The sequence below is a fragment of the Balaenoptera physalus genome (genome assembly GCF_965194825.1).
Source record: "Balaenoptera physalus genome assembly, chromosome: 4".
Lineage (NCBI taxonomy): Eukaryota > Metazoa > Chordata > Mammalia > Artiodactyla > Balaenopteridae > Balaenoptera > Balaenoptera physalus.
Window position 1 is genome coordinate 87,956,266 of NC_138891.1, and position 26,350 is coordinate 87,982,615.

At 43.4% G+C, this 26,350-nt stretch overlaps 2 protein-coding genes across 4 annotated transcripts in view; both read right to left on the minus strand.

Moving 5' to 3' along the window:
• Positions 1 to 20,765, minus strand: part of PLCXD2 (phosphatidylinositol specific phospholipase C X domain containing 2) — a 51,016-nt gene extending 30,251 nt beyond the window's left edge. For all 3 annotated transcript variants that reach the window (XM_082460214.1, XM_082460213.1, XM_082460215.1), the window contains exon 1: positions 20,039 to 20,765. In XM_082460214.1, the coding sequence (XP_082316340.1) occupies positions 20,039 to 20,198 (160 nt within the window). In that variant the 5' untranslated portion in view covers positions 20,199 to 20,765. The remainder of the gene's footprint in view (positions 1 to 20,038) is intronic.
• The window catches only part of CD96 (CD96 molecule), a gene marked incomplete at its 3' end in the record, with an annotated part of 108,809 nt that continues 103,186 nt past the window's right edge, over positions 20,728 to 26,350 (minus strand). Inside the window, 1 exon segment of the mRNA XM_082460983.1 lies at positions 20,728 to 20,960. Within this exon segment, the coding sequence (XP_082317109.1) occupies positions 20,728 to 20,960 (233 nt within the window).

Here is a 26,350-nt window from a genome sequence, read left to right on the forward strand (position 1 = left end):
CTCTATCTTCATATAATTTCTAAGAAATCTTTCAGAAGTATTTCTTAGAAAATGAGCTTAAAAATGAGGGTTGGGCCCTCAAACCCACTGTCTCACTAATAGTGTTTGCATTTTAATGAACCTGTGATTTTTAAGAAATTTTAAAAAAACGAAGGCAATCGAAACATTCCCATTCAAAATCATTTGATCAAGAAGTCTGGATATTCTTCTAAGGTTTGGAGAGACCACTACTTAATTTTACCAATGACTAAGAACATATATCTCAAGTTCCACATGGAGCTTATCAGGAAGGTCGAGTTTCCGAAGAAGAGCCACTTAGGAACTGCTCACTCCCTCAGCGCCAGGGTCCACTCTCAGACTCAAATGGTGACAGGGAATATACAGGGACCCCTCTCTGGCCCTTCAGAGAGCATGGGTCCAGCTGGACTCCAAATGCCCTGCTGCTCGGCTCTCACTTCCCGAGGAGGCTGGCACCAGCCCCTCTCCCTCCCCGGCATCTTCCTGCCTCGTGACAGCAGCTCTGGCAGCAATTCGGGCTTCCAGGGAGAGCTATGTTGAGGGGCACAGTATCAGAGTGGTGGCTGAAGGGAGCCGTCAACAAGGGATGTAAGAGTATCACTGGGATAATCTACAAATTTGGTGCCAGTTGATGTAGGTTTTCACCAGTGACTCCTTACAAAATGGGCGGGATATTTTAAAAAAAAAAGAGAGAGAGAGATCTCTCTTTAAGGCACATAGTAAACTCTTTATCTTAAATATGAACATGTGATAAGGATAAAAAAGTCATTTTCATTTCATGCAGAGAGAATCCTGGTAAGTGTGGTATCTTTTGTTTGCTCGGCACAAATGAAATATTCATCTCTGGCATTAATGGCTTTTGACATACTTGCAGCAGTATTAAGCAGTGTGTGCGGGTGTGCAAGTCTGCAGACAGAAGCTTGGAAGGACCTAAACTGATCTGCCGAGAAAGGGGAGGGAGCTTGAGAGGCCAGGAGGGGAAGGGGAGAGAAGGAGGGAATCCTAGGGCAGCAGGGCTGAGGAGAGAGAACTGGGAGAGGAGATAACCTAATGCGGAGTTTTCAAAGATGTAAAATTTCACCTCAACATTTCTCTATAAATCACGAATACATATTTTTTAAGTGACAGTGTAAGGGGTGCCATGATATTAACCTGTCTAGAGCAAACACATGTCCTGTCCATCCCACTTTTCAGGCCCCCTCACACCAGGAGGTTCTCCTCTGCCAGACCGGCCCTCCTTGCCTTGACTTGCCCAGTGCCTGGCACAGAGGGGCAGACCTCGATGGGGAGTGGGGTGGTGTCACATAAAGATGAGGGGAAGGTGGAAACGTACAAGAGGAGGCTTCCCTCTGGTTGAGATGGACTTCCTTCATGAAAAATCTTTTTCACGGTATGCTGGCGTTAAAACTGGAACACAGGAAGGGTAAGTTGGGATGAAGTGAGAGAGTGGCATGGACATATATACACTACCAAATATGTAAAATAGATAGCTAGTGGGAAGCAGCCGCATAGCACAGGGAGATCAGCTCGGTGCTTTGTGACCACCTACAGGAATGGGATAGGGAGGGTGGGAGGGAGGGAGACGCAAGAGGGAGGGGATATGGGGACATATGTATACGTAGAGCTGATTCACTTTGTTACAAAGCAGAGACTAACACACCATTGTAAAGCAATTATACTCCAGTAAAGATGTTAAAAAAAAAACCAAAACTGGTACACAAGGGCTAGTATATAAGCATCGATAAACAAGACACAGAGGGCTTCCCTGGTGGCACAGTGGTTGAGAATCTGCCTGCCAATGCAGGGGACACGGGTTCGAGCCCTGGTCTGGGAAGATCCCACATGCCGCGGAGCAACTAGGCCCGTGAGCCATAACTACTGAGCCTGCGCGTCTGGAGCCTGTACTCCGCAAAAAGAGAGCCCGCGATAGTGAGAGGCCCGCGCACCGCGATGAAGAGCGGCCCCCGCTCGCCGCAACTAGAGAAAGCCCTCGCACAGAAACGAAGACCCAACACAGCCATAAATAAATAAATAAATTTAAAATCATTTAAAAAAAAAAAAAAAACAAGACACAGAGATGTTTAGGGGCATTCTAAGGAGAAAAACCATGCGTAAAAAGACAAAAGCGTAAAGTAGAAAATGAGTTGAACATCAGAAACTGTTTCACAAATGCCATCGAGGTAACTACAGCAGCTACAAAATGTATTGTTCAGTTAATCCACACAAATAGGAGACTTCCAAGTATGAGTCAGGGGATATCCTTTCACTCTTTGACTGATGATTGACGTCCACAAAGGGAACACAGCGCGGCCCGCAGCGGTCTACGGCTATGGCACTGCCGCGTGCGCATGCGCCGCCGAGCAAGGGGCACAATGCCGGCGCCCAGAGGCTCCAGCTCTGCTCCTCCGCAGCCACGCGAGGGCCCGAGGATGAACTTTCCATCAATAATAAATTCCCCGGCCTCACGTGCTGTATTTGTCTTATGTGAAGTAACAGATTCCCCAAAAGGATGAGCGAGGCGAGCAAACTGAGAAGCCTTTTTTTATCTGCTCTTGCGGTGCGATAATCCACATAAACCTCCCAGCGATTGTGGTATTTAGGATAAGTATGTGGATGACAGAGTCCAATCCGAGCTTTCCTTTCCTTTTCCCTGGTTGGGTGAAAACAAAGAGAGAGGCACAGGTGAGGGGTTCCTTTCGCCCCTAACCCCTTCCCGCTTACACACCATTGGACTGTCTTCCTCGACTCTCCAGTGAGCTAGTGGAAGAAAGATACAATCACCAGACTCCACACTTCCACTGACAGTTAAAGGTCAAGTCTCCTTGTATTGTACATAATGATATCTCCCTCCCACATGTGTGAAAAGGACGGCTGTGAGAATTACTGGAGGGAGGAGGGAACCTTTGAAAGTTCACTGGGGAAAAAGGACTCGATTTAGTGCCATTTTGCCGGAACTCTTAAGCTGAGGTAGCTTGTTTCATAAAATAAGGAGTTTCAAGGAAAATGAAAATCAAAGGATGAATTCATCCAGCTATTGTTTTTCACCTCTGTTCTTTACTTGTTTTAATATGGTTACCCTCTCAATAAATAAAGACTTCTAAAAGAACTGGACCAATGCCCTAAATAAGATCTGGTTTTCAAACTTTTTCTTTCAGAGCAGAGATTTTTTTTTTTTGACTTCTGGGACCTTAGTGCCAAAGGCCAGGTGTTACCTCTGAAAGAGATTGCATCTGTGGGAAAGCCATTAGGCCTAGCTCTGTTTAAACTTCCCCATCTAAAGGAAAAAGTTATTTTGGAAGAATCACATATTTAGCATGTTATTTCTTTAAAAATGTACTTCCTCTGCCCCCAGAGCTCATGGAAATCTCTTCATCCAAGAGCTAAAAGCATCCCAAGGACATTCTGTTCACTCCCCAGCGTTCTCACTTCAGCTCCTTCATTGTGAACTTGCTGGCGATCCCTCGTGGCAGCTCACGTCTGAAAATAACTACTAATTTCGATTTATTGTTTACTGTTTACCAAATATCAGGCTGGGGTGACTTACATGATTGCATTTGATCTCTGCCAGTCCTGCAGGGCAGTGATTATCTGCATTTTACAGATGAGGGGACAGAAGTTCAGACTGGTTTTTTTTTAAGCACAAGCCTCTTGTCAGTTAACAACAGCCTGTATTTATTTATTTATTTATTTATTTTAAAATTTTTATTTATTTATTTATTATTTTTGGCTGTGTTGGGTCTTCGTTTCTGTGCGAGGGCTTTCTCTAGTTGCGGCAAGCGGGGGCCACTCTTCATCGCGGTGCGCGGGCCTCTCACTATCGCGGCCTCTCTTGTTGCGGAGCACAGGCTCCAGACGCGCAGGCTCAGTAGTTGTGGCTCACGGGTCCAGTTGCTCCGCGGCATGTGGGATCTTCCCAGACCAGGGCTCGAACCCGTGTCCCCTGCATTGGCAGGCAGACTCTCAACCACTGCGCCACCAGGGAAGCCCCTCAGACTGGTTTTGCAACTGGTTCAGGGTTACCAAGATTACCAGTGGCTGCCCGGGGACAGAAACCTAGGTCAGCCAGACCCGAATCCACACAAGACTACTCTAGGGATGATGTTATTGTCTTTACTGATGAAGTAGGTCAAATGCGTTGTGCATTTCCTTCCGATAACATAATGATCACAGGATTCGTTTTCAGAGCTACATGTCTGACCTTCACCCCAATGCAGTAAAATTGATGGAGAGATTAAAGTGATTTTAAATTTTGTAAAGACATGAAGAATTTCCATGTAGGGACACAAGAGGGCACTCTAACCTTCTTTCAGTTGAGTACACAATTTTTTTTTTTTTTTTTTTTGTAGTTAACACAGCTCTGAGCCTTGAATCTCAGTGCTGCTTCTGCTCTGATTACTTGTATGAACTTCAGCTTTTAGGTTCAGACTGCAGCTCAACTTCTCCCTTTGCAAATTTAGGAAGGGGGGTGAAGTGAGCTTTAGGGTCTCTTCTATCTAAAGAATCGAAGGATTCTACCTCATGAACAGCTAATTAAAGGAATATATGACCCTATTATTTATTTATTTATTTATTTTAACATCTTTATTGGAGTATAATTGCTTTACAATGGTGTGTTAGTTTCTGCTTTATAACAAAGTGAATCAGTTATACATATACATATGTTCCCATATCTCTTCCCTCTTGCGTCTCCCTCCCTCCCACCCTCCCTATCCCACCCCTCTAGGTTATATGGCCCTATTTTAACAAGGATTATTAATCATTGCAAAGAAGTGAGATACGTTCCTTTCATACTTGCTACACTTAAGATGAATATGTGCTTATAGATTTAACTCACCATATTTGCAAAAAGCAAATCATTCCCAAGCCTGACAGTGGTATTTATTTACTTTTGGCTCATCTGAGAATTTTGTCAAATTGCTGGAGAAATTCTCTCCCTTCACACTGACTCAGGCTGGCCAGTGATGAATCCGCACTATGCTGACTGAACACACTGGCCAGTAGCTCATTTCTTGTCTAGCATTTAGGTGACAGTTCCCCTCACTCCAGAATGGCTGGCATTTCATTGCTTTGTGGGACATTTCTATGGAATTTATTGTGGGGACTTTGGGGAAAAAAACACCTGCCTAATCACCTAGCTTGGGTTGAAAGTTTTCACAGAGAAGGGTTACTTTAAGATTCATTTGACAAACTGCTGAATGGCCAAGATCCAGGGAAGCTCCTCAGCTAGATCCCCTCAAAACAAGAAGGGTTTTTCTCTTTCCTGGTAATGGAGGACTAGGCCAGGAGCTCTGACAGGGGAAAGGGAAAAGGAAGAGGGAAAATCCAACAAGTAGCAGCGTAAATTACACCAAATGATGGGTTTAAAGGAAATTTGTACATTACACACAGCAGGGGAAGGAGGAGGAAAACACACCCACCCTGGAAGTGGAGTGTTCCGACAAGCACACGCCTGCTAAAAGCCTCTGCCGATCTGTCCGCCACGCCACCGCCGAGAGGCAGAAAGACGTCTTCCCGGCTGGAGCCTTGCTGGGCGATTACTACACAATCCACTTAAACCACTGGGCTGCTTTTGTTCTCAGTAATAAAAAGCCTCCTAGATGTCTGGTCTTGAAAAAAAAAAGTGACTTGTTCAGCCGGAACAGGTTAGCAGGCAGTCCTTCAAACACAACCATCCCCGTGGGCGCTCAGGCATTAGGGGCCTGGCATGGAAACATATGCCTTGGATGAAAAGAACGCTGCTCTTTATTCCAACCAACACAAGGAACTGAAGTTACAGCCCAACACTAGGTCAATCTCCAACTCTACGCATGTCTTTTATTCGGATGCAATTATATGAATTTGGCAAGACCAAGTTTTTTACAATCCTAGGATTGTCATCAGGATTTCTGTTGCAATTTGCTTAACTACTGTGTCCCTCAATTTCTTCATTTGTAAAATGGAGATAATGATAGTACTTACATCACTGAGTTGTAGAGATTAACTGGGTTCACATAAATCAAGTAGAGCATATCTGGCGCCTAGCAAGTGCTTTATAAGTGTTGTATAAGTAAGCTCTTCTTCTGCCTATTATCATTATCATTATTATTATTATTACTACTACTACTAAAGCCTTGGGATACCTTGAGAAGACTCTGCCATGCAGTTATAAGATTCTGTCTTACTCTAGGCACTATTACTCACTCTCTCTGTATGTCCTAGTTTCTCTTTAACTAGAAATATCTGCTCTTTAAATTCTTTGTAGATATTTCAAGATTTCATGTCTCTCTCCTCTTTCGCTCTCTCCCTTTTTTCCTTTGAACCACTCTACAAGTATACAGACACTTAGTATACAGAGATGACAAAATACAGTTGTGTATAGTGGAAAACAGGTCCTGATGGCATATAACGTGTTTCATTATGGAGGTGTGCACAGAAGTAGTTCTTGAGCTGTTTCTTGCAGGATGAACTGTAATTGGCCAAGTGAAGTGGGCAGTATTGGGAGGGAGAGTGATACGGTTAAGGAAGGAGCATGTTTCAAAGACTGGAGATATGAAAACAGACAGCATATTCTCTTTCAGGGTGTTCTTTAGGCCTTGTATTGATGGTCACTGGCTCCCCAGAGTCTATGAGACAAGGCATAAAATGCTCAACAGCACATTGAAAAGCTCTCTCAGTCTGTCTGTCCAGTGCTTTCCCATTTCTTCCTCCTGTTGCTTCTACAGTAGGCCATGGCAGCCCTTCTCTGCTCCCCGAAGGTGCCCTTGCTTTCCCATCTCTGATTTTATTCATGTGGTTCCCTCTGTCTGGAATGCCCTCCCCCCATATCGGAACCCCCATCCCTCAGTGCCGCTCAGGTGCCCTCCCAGAGCAGCTGTCCCCTAACCCCTGCCTGGAAGTAACCTCTCCCTTCTACTGGTCCCTAGCAGTTTGCTTGTTCCTTTACTGTGGTACTCAACCTCATTCTGCTTTTGTTGGTTTTACTTGAAACTTAGCATCTCTCCTCCAAGATTATAAACTACACCTTGTTAATTTTTTTAAGATTTCCTATAGTATCTAGTATGATGCTGTAGGATCAAAAAGGATTGTTAATAATAATAGATATATATCCAAAATTTATGCTTGTTTTGTACTAGGCAATATTCTAAGCCCATTGTAACCATCATCTTACTTAATTCTTAAACACATCGGTTGTGTAGTAAAGAATTTAACCTTGCCCAAAGAGGGGTCTGGTCTTTGTCCTTGGCCTCTGGGAGGTAATCTCTTAAACCCTTGGAATATCCTACCTGGTAAGAGTATCTTTGTTTACCTGAGAGCTTTGGGACCACATCAAAAAGTCTAAGGATGAGATTTATGGCGAGGGTTTTGAGTCATGTGGGAACAGGCTTGACCACTGGGGGGCTGGATGCTGAGATCAGCCATGTGGACCCTCAACAAAGACTCTGGACACCAAGGGCCGGGCTAGCTTCCTGGGTTAGCAGTACATTGTGCATATCATCACACGTCAACACCAGGACAGCAGCAGTGTCCACAACTCCAGGGTACAGGGCAACTGGAAGCTCCACATTTGGGATTTCCCTGGACTCTTCATGTGGCTGATTGTAGCTGTAATAAATAGCAGTTGAGTATAGCAGCTTTCAGTGAGTTCTGTCAGTCCTTCGAGCAAATTATCAAACCTAAGAGTGACCTTGAGGACCCCCAAACTTTCAACTGGTGTCAGAGTGAGGGTGGTCTCGTGGGCTGTGCTTCCTCTTACTTTGCACTTGTGCAATAAGTACTATAATTATCTCCATTTTACAGATGAGAAAACTGTGTGACAGAGGGTTAAACTTTTTATTTGAGGTTACATAACTAGTAGCTAGGATTTGATCCTAGGGCCACTAAAACAGAACCCATATTTGGAACTACTTCTTCATACTGCCTCCAATGTGAATAAAAATTAAAGATAGATATAAGATAAAAAAAATATTAAGAATAGACATAAAAACAAACATGTCCTTAAAGGCTGAAGATGTTTAGGGCAGCTTTTGTAGAAAAGCATATCATATTATGACTCAGGTATTTAATCTCTATGAATATTGCAATAAATTTGATCTCAACAGATTGCAATTGTGCATATTAAAATATCTCTATGGCCTGAGCTAAGAACACACTTATTTGTAAAAATATGTATGAGAATTGGCCCTTATGGTCATTGAATATAGCAAAAGATTTGTTTTTAAAAAAACCCATAAAAACCCCTTAGAGTCCTTGGGAACAATCTCATTGTCCCTTGCCTTTCCATTTTAATTACTTGTATGTGACTCAGGTCATAATCATTTGTCTGTGAGCTCACGTGACTCAAGCAGATTTAACTGCTCTTTGCCCTGTGCTGCTTGGGACAGTGGTGGTAATTATCTCCATGTCTGTCCCTGACAGCTGACTGTGAGATTTTGAGGGTGGGATCATGTCTAATTCATGTCCATATCTCCATATTTAGTAAGTTTCTGGCATAGAGTATGCACTGAATACATGTATATAGAATAAGTGCAAGCATGCTTACTTGAACGTACAGCTGTTTAGAGAGTTGCTTAGGGCAGATGAACCTAGGTCTCCTGATCCTTTCCCAAACTTCTCTTTGGTCCATTCATCTTCTTTAAATAGGCAGAGTTCACTCTCTGCACCTTCCCTCCCCCAGCACCTGTACGCCCCCAGTTCCATTTATCTCTATTTGTCCTTCTGGCTTCAGTTATCTGGGTCAATGAAGAGGAATGTGTTGGAAAACACAGAGGACAAAAATAAACCAGAAAGGCTGACTAAAGGAGCAGCTAGAATAAAATACTGCATTGAACAATTTAAAAGGAAAAGTCCTAGAGAGTAGATTTCCTGCAACTTAAGCCCATGTAAATGATCTTTTAATAACATCTCCTTGGGGCTTCCCATCTCACGCACCTAAATTAGGTCCTTGGGAAAAATCAGCATCTGTAGAGAACTTGACTCCATATGGACAAGTGCGGAAGGATGAGGCATCCTTAGGATATACAAAATATGGCCCACATGGATCCAAGGTTCAAGATCAGGGGACTGCTTAGCAGTTTTCCAAACCAAAGAATAATATCTTTAAAGCTTGCCAAGCCAACGGGATAAACTTGACCCATCACACTTGATTATTTTCCATGGGGCATGTGGCAGAGTACGAATTATAGCCATTATACTGTCAGCAAGATCTCAGAGGGCCATGTGGCCAATATAATTTTTAATCAGTTGCCTATTTAATTCATAATTATTCACAGTGCAACAAAGCAACTGTGTTTTGAAGCAAGGCAGAACATTTGGAAGCAGAGGATGTTGATCAACGTATTTTTCATGTTCTGAGAAGCCAAGGGGCATCCCACTGTCTGAGGACAGACATCAGCCTGGGAATCCGGAGAGCTGGTCCTGGTCTAGCCCAACTGGCTAGATGAGCTAGAGAAAACTGAAGTAAATCAGAGGTTCTCAGGGTGCTTTCAGACCTGGAATGTCTTCATTTTATATATAAATGAAGTATTTATATATAAAAACAAGTGCAAGTAGAGCTTCTCTGGTTAAAGACCTGTCTAGACAGTCCCACTTCTGGCCTAGAGGTGTCCTTGCGGGGCTCAAGGGGGAGTCAAGCCTCCCAAGAATTCTGCAAGGCATCAAGGTAATTCATTGCCCTAGACAGTCTCCAAATCAGCCCCAATAGCCTATGATTTATGTGAGTCAAAGGGTTTTCAATCCCATGTATGGGAGGCATTTTATATCGTTGGGTATCTATTTTTCTTTGAAAGACTTTCTCTTCCTTAAATGTACAATAGACGCTAATACCCAAATAAGACACTGTATAGGTAATTCATTAATAAGAAATTCTTCCTCTAGTTTGCTAATTATCACCCTGCTCTGTCTCTGAATAGATGGCATCATCTCTGGTAAAATAACATCTCACAAAGGGCACTTGGTCATCCCCTGATGAGCCTTCTCAGTTCTGGGATAATCATATTTTAACAACCTTTCCTTTTAACACAAAAGAAAGAACAATACGAAGGTTTAGGGAAAACAGGAAAATGCTTAGGGTAGAAGAAAAAGTTACACTAAATATTCTATTACAAAATTCTCCTGCTTTTACTAAGCCTCTTGGTGTAAACCTGAATGTCAATGTGTAAAATAAATCGTATTTGATAATGTGGTAATGTAACTAAAAGCTTCCATTTCACAGCTGGTTTGTGGTGTATTGCACATAGCTAACCCCTCCCCCGCTCCAACCCCAAGCTGCCAATACGGTAGGGGAAAGAGTGAAACAAATGACAGAATTCATGCCGATTAAGCAGAACATTAAATGAACTTGGGAGGGTCATTTATCTGGGACCAGAAGTTGAAGACAGATTTCCTGAAAGAAGTAAAATTTTAGTTGAAATCCAAAAAATATATATATAAAAAAATGAAGACACTAAATTCAAACTCAAATCATCTTATATTGAATATAATAGTAGCTGTGAGTGAGGGTAGGGGGTTGGGCAAATTGTAAGATTTAGCTCTGAAATCATTTCCACTGGATGCTACTACGCTTTCTCCCAATTCTGTAATGTCCCACGGGTACCTCAAACTCAGCATGTTCCAAACTAAGCATATCTGTTTCCTTCCATCACCCCTAAAACTGCTCCTTCTCCTGTATCCCTATTTCTGGGAATGCCATCCCCCTCCTCCCAGTTACCCAAGACAGTTGTACCTTCTCTTTTACCCTCCAATGAATCGTCAAGTCCTGCTGATACTTCCTCCTATATATCTCCTGTGTCTGTCCCTTTTCCTTCAGCTACACTGTCACTATCTTCCTCAGGTCAGTATCATCTCCCACCTGGATGACCTCATCAGCAACCTAAGTGGTCTCCTTGGTTACAGCACTTCCCAACTCAAATACCTTTTGTGGACTGCAGCCAGAGTGATCTTTCCAAAACACAAAGCTGCTCTGTCATTCATCTGTTTAACACCCTTCCCTCACCTGTTAAGGTAAAGCTAAATCACTTTAACATGGCTTATGAGACCTCTCAGTATCTGCCACCTTACTCCTTGCCCCCTCCTCCTTGCTTACGGTAAATAAACTACAATGAACCATTTGGGTTTGTTAAATGGGCCATTTTCTCTCTTCAAGGTCTTCACCCAGATTGTTTCCTCTCCTAGGACACTCCTGGCCTTGCTGCTCTTATCCTGGGGGCGAGTTCCTATGTATACTTCAGACTGCAGTATATTTGTCACTTCCTCCTGGGGGCCTCCCTGGACTCCCAAGTCTTCTTAAGATATCCTTGCTATAGGCTTCTTCCACCAGTAATCTCTACCTCTCACCTTACATAGCGTATTGTATTATGACTGTTTGATGAAATGTCCATTTCTCCAACTAGACTGTAAGCTTTTTGAAGGCAGGAAACATGTCTGTATTGATCATCACTGAATCACCGGTGCCCACGAGAGAGCCTGTCATATGGAAGGTAATCAACATATATATATTCAACAGAATGAAAGAAATAATGAATTTCTTTTTTTTTTTTTTAATATTAATTAATTAATTTATTTTTGGCTGTGTTGGGATCTTCGTTTCTGTGCGAGGGCTTTCTCTAGTTGCGGCGAGCTGGGGCCACTCTTCATCGCGGTGCGCGGGCCTAGCACTATCGCAGCCTCTCTTATTGCGGAGCACAGGCTCCAGACGCGCAGGCTCAGTAGTTGTGGCGCACGGGCCTAATTGCTCCGCGGCATGTGGGATCTTCCCAGACCAGGGCTCGAACCCGTGTCCCCTGCATTGGCAGGCAGATTCTCAACCACTGCGCCACCAGGGAAGCCCCTGAATTTCTTATATTATCCCTCAGCATCCCTAATAACTGATGGGTCATTTTGTTTCTCCTTACCCTTATGCAATTGTTTTAGGGCTTTTAATACCTGACCAAGTCTTTCAGTGGCTGCTTTTTGCCTTTGGGATAACAGTCAATGTTTAATCTTGGCATGATACATAAGGCTCATTAACCTACTTTCCCAGCTTTATCTCCATTACTTTCTTTAAATGAAATCGATGCTTGGGTTTCCTCAAGGAAACCCTATCTCTCAGTCCTTGGTACCTCTGCATTGTGTCACTCTTCTCTCTACCTGTAGCACCTGGATATTTACTAATTGCTCTTTATGATTCAACCCAAGGGTCATCTCCTCTTGGAAGCCCAATCTACCAAGCTTTCCTCCTCCTACCAGTAATGGAATAGGTACTGGTTTTCTAAGTGTTATTGTACTCTATGCATTTTTCTCTATGGTGTTTGAATTTTGGCTTTCCTCTAAGATCAGAACTTCATGAAAAGCAGGGAGAAGAATCCTATTTATCTCCATATTCACCTAATTTAACACAGCACCTTACACAAAAGGGCACTTGATAAATATCCTTTGAATAAATACTTGCCCTTTAAATGAATACATTTTTAAAGTACAGGCAATGAGAACCAAAAGAAGCAAACAAGCACCAGTAATTTTTTTTTAGCCAATCTGACACGACACGCACATATAATTCTTATGAGGATCTATACGGACACCTCCTGCCAGGACGATCACTTAAACTCAAACCCAGGGAGGGAGAGAGGGACGTTGTCTTCACCTTTATCTGTTCGGCATGTTTTTTTCATCTGGCTTCAACTGTACTTTAAGAATATTGTTTTCAGTATATAAGCCTTCAAAGCGTACATGTTCATAAAATATTCCTCTCAGTCTGCCAGAGTCTAGGATTTCTCAGTCCTATCATTAATGCAGATGCCTTCACACTCCAAGACATTTGCATTATGAGGTACAACTGCTTCCTATTTTTTTCTTTATTTAGATTTTATTAGGTCAGTATAGAGAAAAAAAATACTGACAGACTATCCCCAGAGAAGACATAATACCTTCCAGCCAACAGTTCTAGAATAATTGGAAATTAATTTTTAAAACCCTGTTATTCTCTTAGAAAATGTCAACTGCTTAGTAGACAATGAATCCAAAAAAGACTGCCGATCTTTCGTAGATAATACAAGCTAGACACCCCCCTGAGGGCAGTGCAGGCCTCTGTGGCCAAACCCATGTGATCTGGGAGCCACCTAGAGATCTAATGCTATCCTCCCAGGTACAGTTTGAGCCTCACGGGCGTTCAGCAATATAACCCACATTCCTATAGATGTGAGGAAGTGGAAGGACTCCTACGTACCCACGTGCGTGTAAATACTCAGATTTAGTCACAGTTCTCCTCCACCTAAATTTGGTTCTTGACATGTGTTCAAATTCTTTTCACACACACAAATACACCCACCTATTACAAGGTCCATAAGTAATCCCTTCTCTACGGGCCTGGTTTGAAACTCCAATTAGGGTTAGTCAGCATTTACAAAGTGGTTTGTGCTTTTCCCAAAGGCAAAGTTACAGGAGCTAAAGCATTTCACCACCGTTCCCTCTAGTGTGCCTGCAGTCATTAAGCTCTTAGAGGCTGGGAAGAGATGTGGAGCCAGCTTGTCACACAGAGTAGAGGTCAGGTCAGAGCACGTGTCAGAAACCAAATCCTCAGCCTCAGAAGCTCGTCTGAAACAGCAGCAATGCAGGTGACAGCGGCAGGCTCCTAGGATCTGAAACGTCAGTGGGCATGTCTTGTAGGATCTTTATAAAGGCGAAACAATAGCAGGCAGTAGAATTTGGGATCTCTTGAGGGTGAGGCTAAGGTCATGGCTCAGTGTGTGCGCATTGTGTGTGTGTGTGTGTGTGTGTGTGTGTGTGTGTTGGGTGACGGGTAGTATGTGTGTGTTTGTGTGTATGTGTGGGTGATGCATATATCTGGAGGGACTATGAAGCTGTTCCACGGCTGGGGAAGGAGTTAATATACGTAAAAAGATTTGTTTAAAGGAAAGCATTTTGTAATATTCCTTCTCTTCATCTGGGAACAAAATGACTAGGTTGAGAGGGTAAGTGATGGGGCCAGGAGAAGAGGAGAAGCAAAGTTAGCAATATGGTCCTGTCACAGAGACTTAAATTTTTCCCAAAGGCTTTGGATGGCTGGAGATGACAAAGTTTGACAGCTGAACTAGGGATGGGAGGACAAAGTAGCTAAAGAGGATTTTCTGGCTCTCTTGATCAGCTGCCCTCAGATTGCATTTAAGACTCATTTGGTACTCACATCCTGGGCAACCCTCCATGTAGCCTTCCCTTAACTCGAAGTCCCCTTGAAGGGATGACCATTCAAGTTATCCTGATCTGATCAGACAGAGAACACTGAGCCACATGGCTTAATTGGAATGTCAGCTCCTTAACTAGACTGCAAATTACCTGAGGGTATAGACTGCATTTTACACCTCTGTTTTTGTTGTCCATTCCAGACACAGGCTTTCAATAAATGACTATCATGATTAATTTTTTTAAAAGACACATTATTTTGTGACAGACACTGTTCTTAGCGTGCAACATGAATTAATTTAATTCTCACACTAACCAAATGAGGTAGTGCCATTATTCTCTCTGTTTTACAGAGAACACTGAGGCAAAGAGAGGTTAAGTAATTTGCCCAAGGTCACAGAGTCGTGAGGGGCAGAGTTGGGATTCAAAACCAGACAGTGTGGCTTTAGCATTAATACTCTAAACCAATCCATGATTCTGCTTCTTACAGACATGGGTGATTCCTGAGTTCCTTGTGGCTTTTGTGTGATTGGGGCAGGGAAAGGATCTCAGGAAGTGATGAACCTCCTTAGAAGAGAAACCTACTAATGCAAACACTAAATCATAGCCTCTTTTTATTCCTCACCATGACCACCCAGAGGAAAAAAAAATGAAAAACAACAACAAAAACCTATTCCCACTTAAGAGGCCATTTTGGTTCCGTGTGATTTTTTTCTTGATTGGGTCAGCCCTGGTAGATTTAGCTTGGTCCTTGGTTTTCCACAGCCTCAGATTCTGTAGGACAATGAGTCTCTTCTAGGGCCAACTCATGGCTCGTGAGATCCCCAAAGTGGAGCCCAACTAAACTTCTTGTTCCAGAATGTATCTTGCACCCTCTTGGGTCCCCATCTCTGTGAGATGCACCTGATCCAACTTCCAGAAGCAGGATTTGAGTCATGATTTCCTACATCCTGCCCCCGTAATGATTTTGTCTCCCTGTCACCATGTGGGGAGTGAGTGTGGGACCACAGGAGAAGAGCTATAGAAACTGCCAAGTGGTCAAAGGCAGGACTGCATAGGAAAAGGATAGGATTCCAGAAAGGTGAAAAAGGAGAGAAGGGAATGTCATCAGCAAGATGAGAGCAGAGAACACTCCGGGAATTGGCGAGCAGTGAGGAGGTCTGAGCAAGGGCTGGCACTGGAAAGGGAGAGGCCGGGATACAGGCCAGGTCAGTGGAAGGAAGGGGAAGAGGGGAACAAGAAACGAGAGCAGGCTGAGGCTGCAGCCAGACAGGAAACATGAGACGCTCACATTTGACAAGGGAAGAAGGAAGGCAGAAGGGATGCGGGGTGAAAGGACTGTTCCTAGGGCAGAAGTGACACAGAGATCTGCTTCTGACCCTTCTGACCATCTTACTCTGCCTGAGAATTTCCATTTCTAATGGGGCTCAGTGATGAGTCTTATCTAGAGCTACGGGAAAATTATGCAAAAGATAACAAGAAATGGATTGGAAAATATTCCGAGTGTTTCATGCGGCATTCCCAGAAGGAGAACCTAACCTATCTATTCAGTTTAGCTCTGATCACAATTGAAGATGATGGTGGCTGCAGGCCACTTTTCCAGCATCCTTACTTTCCTGTTCTATGCACTAAAAGATCCACTCAGCAGTTACCAATGACAGAGCTGCTACCCTGTACTAGGACTTAGGATTGTAAAGGGAAGTAAGCCACGTTCTCTGTGTACAAGTTGTTCACAGACCATGTAGAAGACAGATACCTAGAAATAACAATGTGTGGAGAAGTGCAATGATAAAGATATTAACAAAGCATTATTGAGGGGCAGCAGAGGGAGTCATCCAGCCATTTCCCCAATATATCTCCATCCCTTAGCTTAATTGGCTTATTTCAAGTGGAAAGCCCCCTTCCCAACCCTGACCCCCAGGCCACATTCCTTGAAATTTTTGACCATTTTTCAAATCTCGCGTCAAATGCCATTTTTTCAACAAGGTCGTTCCTATTCTTAAAAGCTGAAATTAATCTTTCCATTCTGTGTGTATCTGTAGCACTTTATTTACACCTCTGTTTTAATATTCACCCCGATTAGTTTTTTAAAATCGTGTATGCTGAAGATATGTATACACATATATGTGTGTGTGTGTAAACCTCTCTATCACTAGGATGTAAGCTCATTTGACAGCTTGATCCACCTTTGGGTCTCCCACAGGCCTGAGCATGGAAGTTTCTTAAAACGTACTCAGAGTCTGTTCGATTTCAACTACTCTACAGTCGATTTTAGGATGCTAAAGTGAGAAGACCTCGTTTCCTTCTGGCAATTGTGATTCCTTGATTGCACATGCCAAAAATAATTTCTTGTTCTGAAGAGGTATAAAAGAAATGACCTTCAGACAAAAATAACCCAATCATTCTTCTATGTTTAGAGGTGAATAGGCAAAAACCAAAAACCAAAAAAAACCCTTCAAACTAATCAAAGAATTTTTAATTTGGAAAGGACTCTACATTTCATTTAATCCAACATCTTAATTACAAATGAGGAAACTATGTTCTGAGAAATTCGGATACTTCTACAGTGTCACACAGCCAGAATCAACAATATCAAATTTCCAGACCCTTACGTTCAAGGTTCTTTCCAATAAACCAAATAGTTTACCTTTGTTAAAAAGAAGGGAAAAACATGGTTGAAAAAAAAGAGAGAAATAGCACTAAAATATACAGAGAAGAATTCATTGAAAAGCTGTATACATTATTGAAAAAATTTTTCCTATCAGTCCCTTTGTCCATAAAGAAAACCATGCTTTCACTAATATCAGCAAAATTGTTTGTAGAGTTCAAAGCTTTAATTTAAAAATCTGACTTTTGCAGTTTCCAGATGTTTTTACCCTTAAGGTCTCCAATTATTCTACACAGTTGGCAGGGAGAATTGTTCTGAGGTTCTTCTCCAAGATATGCCAATATGTTTGGGTGACAGTGGTCATTAACAGGTGTTCTTAACAGTTGTGGAAGTGAAATAATACATCAAGGCTTTGTTGAGAGGTGCAAGTTCACACTTGCTCTCTCCCATCATGACTTAGGCAAATGCAGCAGATGCACTCAGATCTGACATAGTTTACTCCATCCCGGTTCTGCTATTAATGTCAGAACCCCTGCCTTTTCCCTGCCCTTTCCCACATCACTCCTACCCTACTCCCACCCTGACAGAGCTGACCCAATATTATAGACGCCCTGGGGTGGCACACGCAAGCACACATGCACATACAGAATAGGTCTAAGCACTAAATTTGAATTGAAAGCTTACTGGATTCCAATTCCAAATAGGAATAACTTACTGGGTTCCAGTATATATATATATAGGGATATATATATATATATATATATATATACATATATGAAAATTATATATTTATATTACAGATATATAATATGTACACACATCTGTGTGTATGTCTAGCTAGACAGTGATTTATAATTGCTCAGGCAAAAATCACCTAGTTTTAAAAATTCTTTCATTTGCTGCAGAGGATAGTCTGTGAAAACTGGTTTTCAGTTAGAGAATTCTCCCCCCTCCCCCCAGCTGCTCTGCACTTCACAAGGCCTCCTTAGGGACACAGGGACAGTGCGTGGGTTTTGAAGCCAGCTACATGGGGGCTTAAATATTAGTTCTGCTGTTTACTACTTGTGTGATCTTGAGAAAATTACTTAACCTCTCTGGACAATAATTTTCTTATTTCTAAAATGAGGGTGTTACTACCCATCTTGGAGGTGTAAGGATTTGAGGTAATGTATGCCAGTGGGTGCTGCGTGGGACTGCTCAGTAAATAATAGCTATTATGATGAAGGTGATGAGGACGGGTAAGAGGAAGAGAGGAAGAGGGAGGAAGATGGTGGCCTCCACTTCCTGAATGCTGTCTGTATTTCAGAACCTCTCAGTAAGTCTTGGCAGAACTTGACTGCTAGTCTTTAGCCGGCGAATATTCAGCTTGAAGTAGGCAAGAGAGAGCCAGTGGTGAGGCAGGGGTGCAGGGGTGGGGGAGGAGGGGGAATGGCTGGCACTTAATATGTGATTTTCCTGTCTTGAGCTATATATATATATACACACATACACTCATGTTCCTTCCGCTTCCACTGCTGGGAAAAAGGTATTCATAGCAATGACTTCCATATTTTTGAGGAGTCAAGGACTTTTTTTTTTTTTTGCTTAGAAGGACTGGACTTCACAAAGCAGGGTGAAGAAATTCCTGTGTTCCCACGGTGGCTAACCACAGAATTTCCAGCAGGCCCCACTATCTACAAACTCTGGCAATTCTAGTAACCGGGAGACACCCTCTAGATTGCAGAACGAATGCCTAGCTCCTTTCTGGAGTCATGGGGTCAGAGAGCACAGCCACACCATGGGCAGAGCTGCTGCTGTGGTCTGAACTGTCCAAAGTACAACAGGAAGGAGGAAGCCCCAGCCTACCCAGGCATGCCCCAATGATAGAGCCATTTAGCGCCTGCCTAAGATGCCATTCTGTTTGCAAACACATACTATTTGCTGTAGCACCTGACAAAACAATTCCATCAGAAAGACAAATGACTCATGTTAAGAGACGCCTGTGCGTCATTTCAGCGATGACTTCACAGGCGTCAGTTAAACATGGAAAAGACCTGTTCTGAAGCATGACCATACGGCATTTCCCAAGGAGCTGTAGTCAATGGCTGATAAAACACAAGTGATAACTATAAAGAGATTTAGCAACCCTCTCCTTGCTCAAAAGCAACAAGAGCCCATGAGGACAATGAACCTGAAGACCTCCAAAAGAAGAGGCGACTAAGGAAAGGCTGCATCTGAAGCCAGCATGGCTCTTCCTCGTGCATAGAAAGCAAAGACCTGGGGTTGCATGAGGTCATCTTGTCTGCCACCAAATAAGCAGACTGCTCCCAGGGATGGCTGGGAGTTTTTCTGGTAGACTAGGGGTGAAGTCAATTGTTATGTCTACAGGTGAGAGAAAGGACTGGCCGTGGTCCATTCCCCTGCTCCTGGGAGTGCTTTCCAAGTATCAGGATCTGGGACCTCGCCTAGCACATTAGACCAAGATCACTGTAGTCCAAACCTCCTTCTCTAGAAACCAAGCTTTAACCAGCTTTTGAATGGAAGGAAGAGGACACACTTAACAAATCTAATGAGAGTGATGTCACAGTACAAAAGCCCCAGGAGAGAGAGAGTGGCTGGTGCAGAAGTGCTTTTCAAGGCTTCAGTTCTAGATCAGCCAGGCAGACACCTGTATATATATATAGACAAAGCTTCAAACACCACCATCTCGTCGCACCTAATGACTGCTTGTGCTGAGCACCTGCATTCTCAATTTCTGTCTTTTCCAACAACAATAATATGTCTCTTTATACTCAGTCCTAGTTCTGAACCTCTTCTTAAATGCTAATCTGTTTTTTGTTTCTCTGCTATGCAAGGTCAAATAAATGAGAAAGGAAATACTTTACAGTGTTAATGTTGATCCAGATCTACAATTGTTAATGACTTTTTACTCATTACCCTAGATCTTTCCTTTTTACTTTGAATGATTCAAGAAAACGCACCCCTCACATACCCTGGCCCCAACATTAAGAAGGTAATGTTCTTAGAAGCAGTCTATAAGTAAAAACAAAACAAAACAAAAAGACCCAAACAAACAAAAAATGGCGCTTCCATTCTCGAGACCCTTTTGCCAATGATGCAGCGTGCTTAAATCTCTTTACAGCAGCTGCTTCAGTGTTAAGTTTTTAGTTAGAAATAAAAAAGAGGTTTAGTTAAGGTCACTGACAATTATTTTCTCAGCACAATAGAAAAGCAGCCCAACCCATTAACAACACTAAAATGGCAGAAGCAAACACAGTGGGAAAAGTAAGAATAGAAGAATACCTGGGATTGCCAGATTGGAAAGGGGGACGTTGTGGAGGAGAGGAGGGAGCGAGGCCATCCAGTCAGCATTGCAGACCTCCAAAGTCTTTGTCCCGCTGGGATTGGGGGAGCAGATGGTCCCCATCCTGAGTTTCCTCCTTACCTTCCTAACTGCTAGCATCCCTTTCTATCAGTCAACTGCTCAGGCTCAGCCCAGTGCCACTCACTCAGCGATCATAATTGCCCGGGCTCTCTAGCACTTCAGGGCCACCTTTGTCACACCAATCTTGCCAAAAGGACTTTCTGCCGGGGAAGACGGGGCAAAGACGTGGTTCCCTAGCCCCCAGCACCTGCCGTCCGCACCCTCTCCGGCCCAGCCGCTGTTCCCTTAATCTGCTTAGACTCGGCTCCGTTAAACTTCTTACGTTCCCCCTCTGGAGCCAGGGAAAGGTAGGCCCCTCGAGATAGATCTTACAGAAACTGAACGTCCTACCAGCAGCCACGCCCAGAGTCACTCACACGACAGGTACCCACACGGCAGATAGACACGCCGGCGGGTCTATATACACGTGAGCGCCCGGACGCACCATCCTCAGCCTGATTTACGTTTTACGTCTGTCACTGGGCTGGCACATAAGCTGGGCCTGCCTGCTCTCCCTCCCCCGGCTCCTCGGCACAGGTTCCACTGCCCTGTGGCTTCCAGAAGGCGCTCAGCAGTGTAACCTGCAGCACCCGGACTCCCGGCGGCCCCCCCCGACACTGCCGGGCAGATTTGCCGGGAGACGCGGCTCGTGATTGGCCGCCGGCGGAGAGCGCTCCGATTGGCCCGCGCCCTCTGAGCGGCGGCCACCCCTCCGCTGCCCCGCCTCCCTCGCTCTGTTACTCCGGCCTTCAACTGTGCAGACGGCCGCCGCTGCAGCCTGCACGCTTGGACCAGTCAGGTCTTGGATGGGACAGGTCTTTCCACTGGCTTTTCACGCTGTCAGCACTCAGAGGTTAAATGCAGCCATACGTTTCCTTCCTTCTTTCCCCTACACACACACACACACACACACAAACACACACACACACAAAATGACAATTACACAGAGAGTATTACATTTTCAATAACCACATAGGCAGCAGAAATATGAGAGGTAAAGAGGCTGAGAGGCTGAGAAAGGTGCAGTATATCATATTTGGACGACAACATCAAGGACGTTTTGTGTTTCAACCATTACCTAATTAAGATTCACGTACACACCACTTATTCCCATTTTACAGAGAAGGAAATAATGATACTTTGCATTTTTATTGCCTGTTGTTTGGAACCTTCTTCCTGATTCTTTGTCCCATTTGCTCTTCAGAGTATCCCTATAAGGCAGGGGGGGTTGGTGGTATGACCCCCTTTTCATAGACGAAATCAAAGTTCGGCGGCCTTGTGGGAGCAGTTCATGTGGTGGCACTATTTGGAAATCCCATTTTGGAATGAGATCCTCGAGCCCTGAGGCTTGTAGGCATAGAAACCCATTTCTCTGCTTTCTGCAGTGTTCCCTGGGCTTTCAAATGGTCCCTTTCCACGGTGTAAACTATAGGGTCTTTAATGATAAGAGAACTTTGCACATGGATAATCACAGGAACACCTTGGCAAACAGGCAAATCAAGAAAAACACCCTGACCTTGACGGTGGGGCTCTGGAGGGCTTCAGGCCAGGCAGCGCCTCAGCGACTTAGGAGGGCTTATGGGAAAAGGAAGGAGCAGCCTGTGTGCCAAGAGAAGACTGACGGCTCATGTACAGACAGACCCGCAGGTCCGCTGATACTATCACCGAATGGCCCCGTCTCATCTCCAAGGTAAGTACACAGCAGCAATGCAGCTACTTTTCTATACACATAACTCCTGTTGCATAGTGCCCTCTTTTGACATCTTATTAAATTTCCTCTTCTGGGCTATTATTAACATTCATTTAAGCCTGCTTTTTCAGTCTTTTGAGCCGTGTAATATTACCAAAAGTTGTGTTTGTTTGTTTCCTGGAGGAGTATGCCTTGGTTAATAAAAAGAACGTCTACACTATTTATCATATAGCTTCTGATTCTTAAAGGGCACTACAGTGCAGTGCTGTACATATTGGGAATATGTCACCTAGCTGTTTTAGTCAATGAAATGCCCCCCCCCCTCCCCAAATCACACTATGAAGGAATATCCCAAGATTTACTTTTGAAATGTCACCTTTCTGGGCTTCCCTTGAACTTAAAAAAATTTTATTTTAAATCTCAACATAAAATTTTATGAAAGCCGCCTAAGGCAAACAAAAAGTGTTCTTTAAGCTTTACTGTGGAATGTTAATTTCAGTGACTTTTTTTTTTCTTATTTTTCAGCTCTTAATGGAAGGAAGGCACAGAATAAGAAAGCATTAAACATTAGACTTAGAGACATCATTGTGGGAGAACTTGAAAACAAGAGAAGGGGAACGAGTTCACAATAAGACGTTTTGCATGCCTGACAGCTTTCAGTCAAAACTACTTGGTTTGTCTAAGAAAACATTTCAAAAGAAGGCAGCACGCTCTCCATATATTCTTGAGTCAGTCCTGGAAGAAATTTTTCAGGTGGAAACACAGCCTCTAGTGCAGTACTTGGCGTATAGCAGGTGTTCTATAAATATTTGTTAGAAGGAGGGAGATGCTTGGTAAAACGTGCTCTGCTGGGTTCTAGGTAGTACCTTAGAGCAGTGCTTTCTAACCTTTAATGTGCAAAGCAACCATATTCTGATCGAGTTGGTCTGAGATGGGCCTGAGATTCTACATTTCTAACAGGATTCTAGCTGATGCTGATGCTTCTGGTTCAGACCACACCTTGAGTAGCAAGGCCTTAGGAAACAGCTCATGTCTGCTAGGTGGGAATGTGTATTGCGTTTTCCCTCTCTTTTCCAACGTTTTATAATATTTTTATATCACTTTTATAATGAAAAAATAAATTTGCATTAAAAATCCCAGCTAAGAATTTCTAAGTATTAAGAGAATAATTCTTCTGTCACATAATGTAATGGAAACCAAATTATGAGCGGGATGTTTATACTATGCCACAACTGCTTTGGGAAAACCATATAATTTTAAAATAAAAATTAATATTTACAATTTGGATAGTTAATATTTTCTTACATACTGTCTTATGAAATTTATCAGAGAGGAAACTAAATGAATAGAAGGACTGAAATTTTTTTTTAAATTTATTATTTATTTATTATTTTTATTTTTGGCTGTGTTGGGTCTTCGTTTCTGTGCGAGGGCTTTCTCCAGTTGCGGCGAGCGGGGGCCACTCTTCATCGCAGTGCGCGGGCCTCTCACTATCGCGGCCTCTCTTGTTGCGGAGCACAGGCTCCAGACGCTCAGGCTCAGTAATTGTAGCTCACGGGCCCAGTTGCTCCGCGGCATGTGGGATCTTCCCAGACCAGGGCTCGAACCCGTGTCCCCTGCATTGGCAGGCAGATTCTCAACCACTGCGCCACCAGGGAAGCCCCAGGACTGAAATTTTAAAGCAAGTCAATTTTAATTAGCAATTACCACCAAGGGAGTGTTTATCATGTACAAATCATTTTGATAGGTGCTAGGAATGGAAGAAAAGTTAAATAAAAGTTGGTACCTGATGAACCTCAGATGATATATAATCCAGGAGAAAAGAGAATCAAATATGTAAATTACAAAATGTAACGTGAGGCTGAATGAAGGGATAATAGACGTACATGTGGAGGACAATAAAGAAGTATACATTTGATGGGGGAAGGGCCACAGCATGCATTATTAGAGGAGGAGACATTCAAGCCGGGTCCGGAATTCTGAGAAAAGTTTCTGCAAGTGGAAAATGGGTGGAGGGTTTTGGCGTGGGAAAGAGATTGTGGAGCTGAGAAAATGTAAGCAAAGCTATGACAATGAATGGGGGATGTGAGAAACAGAAAACACACAAGAGTGGCAGCACGTGGGATATGTGGGAAATACAACTCATTTACTCTCACTGAACCATCACAAGAGCCCAATGAGTTAGCTACTATTCCTATCCCCCTTTTACAAAGGACACTGAAGCTTAGAGGCTACATAACTCTGCCCAAGAGCTCATAGCTAGTTAGTGGCAGAGCTGTGACTCCAGTCTCTTGATCATTGTGCCAGTGGCTTCTCATTATATGTTACCCGTTATTTTTGTAAACCTGGTAAAGGATGTTTATGACCAAAGTACATTAAAGAGTTTGGACCTTTTTTTTCCTATGGATAAAAGGGGCCATTGCAGATTTTTGAAAAGGGGAGTAAAATGATTGACATTGTATTTTAGGAAGACAACTCCGGCATAATGAAGAATTGTTGGAGAAATACAGTCTTTCAGGTAGATCATTGAAGTCGGTTATCTAAGCAGGAAAAAAGTGAGAAAGCATGCAGAAGCTCTGGCACACAGAGACTAAATGCATGGCCTTCTAAACTATGGGGCTTGCCTCTTCGTTCCCACTTCTTATCTCCAAGGATCTATGACTCTAGGGCCCAAGTGGACAGCCTGACTGTCTCTGGAATTATTTTCATCACTTTGAAAGTCTCACCAAATTGTTCATCCATTTTTATTATATGCAACCAAACCTGTTTCTATGAGTACATCTACAAATTTTGTTTTCCTTTCTGGAAATGTTTTTTTCCATTACTTGATCAAGGACCCTACTGAATTCCTGAAGAGGTGACTGCAGGCTTTACCCTTTCTTGGAGGCTACATTATACGCTGGAAAGTTTTAAGATGGTTCATTTTCTTTGGAATCATTTCATAAGTGAGTACTGATGGTCCCAGAGCAAGTCCCTGAACAGGTTGCCATTTGGACATGTCTGGTTGGCAGGGCAAGATGGCCTGGATTTCGCTTGACTGAAGGCACCCTAAAAGCTTCAGAGGAAACGCACTGACTTAATGAGACTGTGGCTGGGCTGTCTCTGGCTCCACATCTAGGACCCTGTGGCTGCCTTACCTCCCAGTCTGTGTGCTAGATGGGAAAGGAACAGACCTTGAATAGCATTAGAACCAGTCACGTGTTTGTTCCAGGGACATTGCCTGGAGATGAGAGAGTCTGTTCGATGTTTTGAGTTCCATAGCGATGTCTCATTCACATTTTTTTTCCTGGCTGGAGGGTGTGGGGAGGGTGAGGAACTGAAATGAGGAGACAGAGAAATGAAAGATGAGATGGGAGTGTAAGCCTGCTTTGTTTTGTGCCTCATAACAGCAGAGTTTATCTCTAGTCATTCCCAACCTCCTTTCCCCAATTCAAGCCCCCGAAACTATGTGATAAGGATCAGAGTAGAATGAGGAAATGTCACCAATATGGGTGGTGCTGGGAAACACGATGACAGCAGCAACAACGACCCTGCGGAAGAGTGACATCATTGTAGCAGCTCGGGCTATTCAGGAGCCTCCATGGGAAGGGAGAGATCACCAAGCATAATGCCTTGTGAACACACACGATACACCTCAGACATTCCTGACATCAGGAATGAGTCAGGAGCTGGGGGTGAGTTATTTTGTTGATTAGGGCTAGAGCCAGAGACCACGTGGTTGTGACCCAGACCCTGATCATACCCAGGTGAGCGTCTTTAAGAACCTGAGTAAGAGAGCAGCAGCAGCTTAAACAGGAAGTCGTCATGTGTGGCATCACCTCATGCCCACCCAGTATTTGTGGCCCACAACCGGGATTCTGTCATGAGACAAGAGTGAATGTAGCAGTAACAGCCCTAAGATTGTTCCTCCAGATGTGAAAGCTTGGTGATCAGGAAGATCCTCGGAGCTTCTCTGCCTTTTATAGCTATTAGACATCAAGTGTTTCTGGTATATTTAAAGATTTCCTTTAACAACACAGTGTTGCTATAATACTTTTGAGAGAAGCTAATAACAAGTGATGATTGTAAAATTAGTTTAATGTACATTTATTCCTCCTAGCACACCATATTCCTGCACCCTCTTCTATTTCCCCTTCCCACCCACCCCTTTCACCAAAAGATAACTGAGAGAAGCTCCAGGCCTTTATTTTTCCAGCTAGTCAGCTGCAAAGTGCCTGATTTAATATGTTATGGAGCCACCTTCTGGTAGTAAAGGCACACTTCACACACACAGTAAGTTTCCCATCCGTTACCCTAAAAAAAAAAGTTTCCAGATCACCAGCACCAATAGGAACAGCTGGGAGCTTATGTGAATACAGACTCCTGGGTCACACTCCAACTCTACTGAATCAGATCCCCTGGGGGTGGCATCTTTTTTCTGTCTTTTAAAAAAACTCCCCGAGGGATTTTTATGTCCCACATGCTTTAGATCAAGACCTTGAAATGTCAATCAATTTCTCTT